The 7,537-nt window shown below is 34.9% G+C and overlaps 1 protein-coding gene across 15 annotated transcripts; it reads left to right on the forward strand.

Moving 5' to 3' along the window:
* Window positions 1–395: 395 nt before the first annotated feature.
* On the forward strand, window positions 396–6,769 carry LOC107918118 (G-protein coupled receptor-associated protein LMBRD2B). 15 transcript variants are annotated; one of them, XR_005922033.1, is made up of 11 exons: window positions 401–799; window positions 929–1,017; window positions 1,426–1,632; window positions 2,555–2,641; window positions 2,735–2,874; window positions 3,147–3,429; window positions 3,726–3,889; window positions 4,180–4,306; window positions 4,399–5,340; window positions 5,709–5,804; window positions 5,960–6,769. XR_005922033.1 is itself a non-coding variant. In XM_016847638.2 (9 exons), exons 3-7 carry the CDS (start codon window positions 1,457–1,459, stop codon window positions 3,419–3,421), a joined length of 495 nt encoding a protein of 164 aa, XP_016703127.1. In that variant the 5' UTR covers window positions 419–799; window positions 924–1,017; window positions 1,426–1,456; the 3' UTR covers window positions 3,422–5,340; window positions 5,709–5,804; window positions 5,960–6,769. The 15 variants fall into 15 exon arrangements, 6 of the variants coding, with proteins under 6 accessions (XP_016703127.1, XP_040963791.1, XP_016703126.1 ...); XR_005922030.1 differs by having other exon boundaries at window positions 410–799; window positions 3,147–4,306; window positions 4,399–4,483; window positions 5,127–5,340; XR_005922032.1 differs by having other exon boundaries at window positions 396–799; window positions 3,726–5,340.
* The last annotated feature ends 768 nt before the right edge of the window (window positions 6,770–7,537 follow it).

The raw sequence follows: 7,537 nt of genomic DNA on the forward strand, positions 1-7,537 counted from the left end.
ACTCCATACCTATAAATATCGAGATAGTATTCTGAAAACCTAACTACATATATTATAAAAAATAATATAAAAAACCACGTAAAAGGATAATTTTTTTTGAACAATTATATTACAAGTTCTGATCATATATGCTAGCCCCTCCTCAACCCATAAATAAGAGAATAATGCGTTTCAACCTATTAAAACCCACGTCCTCCTGCATTAAGAATAATACCCATGCCAATTGAGCTAAAACTTACCGGCAAAAGTATAAGTTTTTTAAAAATAAAATAATAACATCAATTGGCAACAGTTTAAAAATATGAAACATCTTTGATTCTATCCCTTATCGGATTTTTAAATCTCTATCGGATCATGTCTTGTTCTCATTTTTCCTTTTCATTTATAAAGCCCAAAATTTTCCCCAATCACGAAAATCAGCCCATCTAAAGGTTAATTAAATCTCCCAAGCCTAAAGCAACGTTAGTCCCAAAACGCCTTGCCCCACACCGCACGTAATCCCGCACGAAGCGTTGAGCACAATACAAAGCAACCACCGCGATCGACCGTGATCGATAGAAAGAAGCAACCACCATGACTGGTTATGATTTCAATAGAAGAAAATCCGTGGAAGAGGAAAAGGCAAGGGGATATGTGGGTATTTTACTTGATCTCGCTGCCTTTAACCTTAGGGATGGTTATTTTCACCTTGAGGTACTTCGTTGGCCCGGATGTCCCTCGTTACGTCCTCTTCACCGTCGAATACGCTTGGTTCTGTTCTCTTTCCATTATCATCCTCGTCCCCGCGGATATCTGAACGGTAATTCTTTGTTCTTTTTAATTCCGTTCGGAAATGTACTTTATTTGTTGGATCTATCTTTCTTTCTTTTTTAATATTGTAATAAGTTAGGCTAGACAAATTAAAAATAATAATGTTAAATTAGTGCAGACGATATCGAACCCAGATAATGATATTGAAAATGGAGGAATCTCGTTTTTTTAGAGTTGGTCTTATTGGGGTACTTTTCTCCTTACATGGTACGTTTCATTCTTCATTTAATTTCGCACTAGTTTATTTGGTTTCTCTATTGATGGATGCCTTTTTTGTTGAACTAAAATTCACGGGGATATGCCATTTAGAGTATTCTAGATCAATTTTCTTTAGTGGCACAATTGATTGTAGTTCCTGTAAATGAACTTTCTTAATTCTTTCGGGATGGATATAGGTTTTCAAGTTTTTAGATTCTACTTTATAAGCTAAGGTTAAAATAATTCAAAGGTGGTGCACTGTATTCATATTGTTGTGATTTATTACAACTTTTTCATGTGGGCTTGAAATGACAATTACTGGTGGTTGTACTTATCCATTTGTTGTATTTTCATTTATGTTAAGTTGTGGGATTATTTTGTTGCGAATAGAGATGACTCTTCTATATGGTTTTGCAGATTGTGGTGCATTTCCTCATATAATTAAATTATGTTATCTTTAAGCAAGGTTGTGGTGCCCCTTATTCAGGGTTTTGAAGATGCTGGAGACTTCTCTGTGACTGAAAGATTGAAGACTAGTGTGCGTGTCAATTTAGTCTTCTATTCAGTCGTGTGTTCTATTGGCCTTGTAGGACTTATTCTCCTCATCTTGATGAATAGGAACTGGTTCGCTTGTCTTTCTTTACTTATTGTTACTTTTCTTCGTTTTATTATAGTCCTTCTGATATGTTCTTGGATGCTTCTTAAGGTTTGAATTACATTTGAAATTGTATCATGTTTTTATATCTTCTCTTAAGACTTTGGATTTCTTTTCATCCCTGTTCATATTCTATTTGCTGAAATTTCTTTTCTAGATCAGATATGTTGCATGCAGATGTTTTTGAAGTGATAGATTATATAAAGTATAGAAAAGTGGGCATTAGAAACTTTCCCTTTCTTGTCAACTGACACATTCTTATTTTCTGTTACTTGATAAGTTTATGTTGACGGGAGTGTTGGGATCCTTGGTTTAGCAATGGCTTTGTCGAATACTTTTGGGCTTGTTATAGGTGCATTTGTTCTTGGTTTTGGTTTTAGTGAAGTTCCAAAGACCCTTTGGAGAAATGCAGATTGGACCATCTGGCAAAAAGTTCTTTCTCATAAAATTGCTAAAATGACTGTGAAGCTTGATGAAACATATCAAGAACTTTCAAATGCTATTGTGGTATTTGTTGGCCCCATTAAAGTTTTAAAATATCTTTCCCATATGATGCACACCTGCCTTCATTGAAATAATTTATGCATATATATTTATATATATATTGTGTGTGTATCATTGTAGAATAATGTGTGGCTCTAAAACATGCGCATATTAGTGTCAGGATCTCACTGTAATTCAGTCTCAACCATACGCGTGTACACGGTCGTGATAAGAGGACATGTATATTTGTTCAATTTTAGATTTTTGTAAATGAAACATTTGAAGTTTCCTCATGCTTTCATCAATCAGTTTATCAACATTCCAATTTTTCCTCAGAGGTTAAACATTCTTTGATTATTCAAAGTTAATCCTTATGTTTTTTGTCTAACTGGTTATTTCTTACATCAGGTTGCCCAAGCAACATCCAATCAGATGTCCAAGCGTGATCCTTTGAGACCATACATGGATGTTATTGATAATATGTTAGCTCAAATGGTATCTCTTTGCATTTTTTCACAAACATTTCTATGAACAAGGTTCGCTTTTTTGGAATGTTGCATGACTTTATGTATCCCAAATTTTCTCCAGTTTAGGGAAGACCTGTCTTTTAAGCCACAAGGTGGTCTGCTAGGAGAAAACGATATGGACTATGATTCAGATGAGAAATCTATGGCAACACTCAGACGTCATCTTCGGCTAGCTCGAGAAGAGTATTATTGGTATAAAAGGTAAAATGAACGTTGATTTTAGACTGTAAGCATGTTATTAATCCAGAGCATTTACTTGGTTCTAAGTTGTAAATCATCTTCAAACTGTTTTAAATGTGCTTGGGAAGTGGTGATATTGATTGTCCTCTCTTTCTTATAAACCTTAGTTGATGTATCGTGGGACGAACTTCTGTTCTTAATTCCTAGACTGAATAGGGTGCATAGAGACTTCAATCTAGCAGTGTATTTGAAGCATTTGCTTTTTTGTATCTTACACATGTTTGGTTTTGCAGTGAGTACATGACTTATGTTATAGAGGCCCTTCAGCTTGAAGATACAGTAAAAAACTACGAACGTCGCAATTCAACTGGATGGTGTCCTTCTAACCTTGTTGTCTTCTTTTGTTCTAGATTTTTTATGTTCTAGCTGTGTTTCCTGAACCTTTATTGTTCGTATATGATGTCATTTCAGGAAATATGTTTCAAGTTTCACATCTGGTCGCTTTGGGAAAATGGGAATGCTCTTGGATAAAATGGATAATTGGAGCTCTCTTGCTTTTATATTCTAGAATCAGTAGTTGCGTTGTTTCATTATTCTTTGCTTTTTTTTTTTTTTGTTTTTGTTTTGGGAAGACCCAAAAACTTTGTTCTTTTGGAGCTCTGTGTGTGTGTGTGTTCTCATTAAAGTTTTGCCATAGATCTTTCTGTTGAACTTGTCGCAACCAGTCTCTGATAGACGGGGACCATTGTGATCCTCCAATAGGTTCAGGTCCTTTAAGGATGGATATAATGGCTTTTGTATCCTTAAGGACAAGATGTTTTATAAGAGGCTTTAATCTGCTATGCTTGAACTAAGTAGTGTTCCTTTTGCAGAATTTATTTGGCTATGCATCCTAAGGAAACAACTAAGGAAGGTCTTGGCTATTGTACTTGGAATCATGTCTGCAACGATTCTCCTAGCTGAGGCTACACTTTTACACCTATCTATTTTCTCTATCCTTATATATTCAGTAAAGAAGCAGGAGGTGCTTGTACAAGTAAAATTTTTGTATTTTTCTTGTGTAATTTCATAGAGATATTGTAATCTTGGTTCTATTTTTTGATTGGGCAAGAAATGCTAGGTCTATTAAAATGTTAATTTGACATTCTATCGTCCTTAATCTTCTTTCTTGCCTTCTATACGTTTCCACTTCAAAATTACCTCACCTTTGCATGGAGTTGCCATTGACATCATATCTCCATTTTATATGCCCCCTATATATAACTTATTCTCTTCTGCACTATCCTCTTCTTTCCCTACTTTTCTTGTAATTACTTCTTCTTCCAGGTCTTTTGTTTTATACCTCTGATGTATATCTGCATCTACACATATTACTCTTTATTCAAGATAGGAATGTTAATGTTTTACTCATTAACATCATGGCGGACTAGCTCAGTCAGCTTGCTCATGATATGTTCGTAAGCTGTTCCTTGGAGATCTATTGTTTTTTATTTTTACTTTATTTTTTCTTTTGAAATTCAATTTACTCATTAACAACTCTACTAGGATGGTTGCTCGATATGCTCCTCCGATTTCATACAACTTTCTCAATCTTATTAACTGTGGTGGTAAAAAAACCATATTCGAGAAGGTAATTCTCCTATAGCATTCACCGGTTATCTGTATGTCTAGTGACTCTAATGCTTATGGCTTGGCCCTCTTGATTGCAAGATTGGCATTTTACATATGATCTGTAATAGGCAAACTAATTGAAGTGATAACGACATAAAAGTATCTTCTTAATTTGTTTCAAAATGTTAAAACCTTTTTTGGTTTATAGGGGAAAATAAAAGTGTTAGCGTGCTCTAGTTTGATTAGCTGAACTTTCATTATAAGCCATGCTGCACCTCGGCTTTCAGTCACTTCATGAGTGGACACTTATTCGGTATACTTTGGAATTTCTGTAAAGAGATCATGATACTTGTTTGTAATATCAATGCAATTTTAGTAAAGCAGCTTTTGGTTCCCAGTGTTCTTTTTCTGTTTCTTGTCTACTGTATGTTTTTATGAGTTTTGTGTCTGATCTAAAAATTGTCTAAACCTCCAGTTTCTAAATTTTGCTGGCACAATATACTGCATTGTATCATATTTGGTCCTATTTTTTTGTTTTGTTTTTATTTTTACTATGCTCAAAACCTGGAACCTAGGTGCTTTACCATCAAATTGGGCGTGTGTGCTAAGTTCCATCATTCTCTTGGCATAACTCTTGATAGTTATATTTGACCTTGTTACAGCGATGGGGAACATTGACGATGCTGTCCCTTTTTTTGGAGAAGGATTCAACCATATTTATCCCACTTATCATGGTTGTATATACTTTGTTAGTTGCTAGCAATTTCTTTGATCGTGTAGTTGGTTTTTTTGGGAATTGGAAGAGACTGCGATTTCAAACTGAGGCTGATGATATGGATGGATTTGATTCCTCGGGATTAATTATCCTACAAAAGGGTAAGGAACCCAATGCTTCATTCTTCTCAACCATCTATATAAATACTCTTCAATTTCTAAATTAGTTGCTCAGAACTAAGAAATGAAGTTTAAGAAGTGTATTTGACATTTGCATGATATTACCTATCAGTTACTAGCTATTGGTTGTGCCTTTTCTATTTATGTGACACGTTATGACTGTAAAACATAAAGATAGCAAAATAGATAATTACTGCTATGCATCTGGTAATAACAAAAAGAAGTATTATTGTGGTAAAATAGTAGCATTGATTTATGAATTCTGCAAATATCTATTGTCTTGGTTTAAATTCCTTGCTAAGAATTATTTAGAAATATGATGAGGATTTAATAAGTTGCCTTCTTTACAGAACGATCTTGGCTCGAATAAGGATGCAAGGTTGGTGAACAAGTTATCCCATTGGCAAGGAATTTCAATGGTGCTGATATCGAGTCTGGATATGACAGTACGTAACCGATCTGAAAAGAATCTGTCAATTTACTTTATTGTATGGCAACTAATAGAAGTTGCTATGAATCATATATAGAAAGAATCTCTCTTTTTCATCTAAAACCTATAGTTAAATGATGTTCAGTTTCTGACTCAAAGTGAACTGCTCAGGATTGTACGGTTGTTGAAATGAAGGCAACAACTTCAGCCACCAATGGTGTGAAGGGATCTCCGTTAAGACCTTCGAAAGAAGAGACCCATAAATATGGCACAAGCAGAGAAGCCATCCGCCAATATACTGTGATGATAAAAGAACAGGGTCAACATGTATCAAATCAGAAAACAGTGCAGAATAACATAATCACCGAATCTCATTCTGGTAACTAGAAGGGATTGCCATCCTCTAGATTGGCCACAACATGACGATCGATGAAATCTGGTTTTCAAAGTATTAAAGCAAACATTGAGGCTAAAAGGTTTCTTCCCCTACGCCAGAATCAGGAAGTCAAACTTATCGTCCTCCATTTGAGCTCATCTAATTCAGAGTCCCTAGATGAGATATTCCAGAGATTGAAACGACCATCTGTAGACCATAGTGCTGAGGACGAAAACGAGAATGGGGCAGAAATGAAGGTAACAGTTTCTACAAGATGATGGAATTCATATGGAGAAATATGGTTTGTCGGCTCTTCAAAGTTGCAGATATAATTGGTGATACGAAATGTACAGAATATATTAGCTCTTTGAATTTTGTTGCGGTCCCGTTAGATTCGAGGGAAGAAGTTTTTGCTGCATTTCGGGACTCGGCACAATTAAAATGGCAGCAGTTGAAAATTTCAAACAAATATAAAGATCGAAGGGAAATTATTATTCCCTATGATTTTCAAGAAATGTGGTTTTTTTTTTATTTGTAAAGAAAAATTTTGTAATTTGATAACCGGGGAGTCAACGGCTAAAGCCCTGGTAAAAGGCCTTGATCAACTATCAATTTTGTTACTTTTACAGATTTACTTTTTGGGTCATTAAAATTAACATGAAGCTATAAATTTTTAATTTGTAAATTTGAGTATCAATAATTGGATTAGTTTTTATCCATTGTTAGTGGAGTTCTCATAAATTCACTAATAAAGATTAAGAAATAGCTATATATTTATTTTCTTATAACTAGATTTTATCCACTGGTGAACAAATAAACGGCAAATAAGGCCTATAGTTCAATTTTTTTAATTAAGGTTTTACGTTGGTTTTAAATTTAATTAGGGATATAGGTTGATTTAACTAGAAAGCTTGTCCAGCTGGACATACTTTTTAGTTCTCTCTTAGGGTTAGGGTTTTAATTTTATTAGGGTTAGGGTTTTGGTTTAGGGCTTTTTAAGGTTTACGGTATTTTGAAAGTGTTAAGGGTTTTCGACTGAAATGACAGAAATTATTAGGTAGTTTTGCAAGGTCGGGGATGTGATAATTCACCTCAGCACACATACATTTTATATGTCACAGCGGGATAGGACCATGATCTTAGAAACCCATTGTGGGGAAATCTGATTTTGGGGTAATAATAATTGATACAATCAGGGGTTGAATTCAACGTGAATGTCCCAGTCGGCGGCCATGATGCAGTTACAGGTTTGAGTATAACCGGTCGCCCAGGTGACAGTCAATACGCGGTCAGGAGTTTAAGCTTTTTGGATACCCGCAAACAATGCGCTATATGTACCATACATAAGATTGAGGCCATAATTATACGAAAAA

The sequence above is a fragment of the Gossypium hirsutum genome, chromosome D12, assembly GCF_007990345.1.
Source record: "Gossypium hirsutum isolate 1008001.06 chromosome D12, Gossypium_hirsutum_v2.1, whole genome shotgun sequence".
NCBI lineage: Eukaryota > Viridiplantae > Streptophyta > Magnoliopsida > Malvales > Malvaceae > Gossypium > Gossypium hirsutum.

Excerpts from the sequence above, each read along its gene's own strand:
- LOC107918118 (XM_041107856.1), top strand. The coding sequence starts at position 3,695 with ATGCTTGAACTAAGTAGTGTTCCTTTTGCAGAATTTATTTGGCTATGC. Across the intron at positions 3,890-4,179 it reads AGCAGGAGGTGCTTGTACAA|GTCTTTTGTTTTATACCTCT; the intron begins GTAAAATTTTTG and ends TTCTTCTTCCAG. Across the intron at positions 4,484-5,126 it reads AAAAAACCATATTCGAGAAG|CGATGGGGAACATTGACGAT; the intron begins GTAATTCTCCTA and ends ACCTTGTTACAG.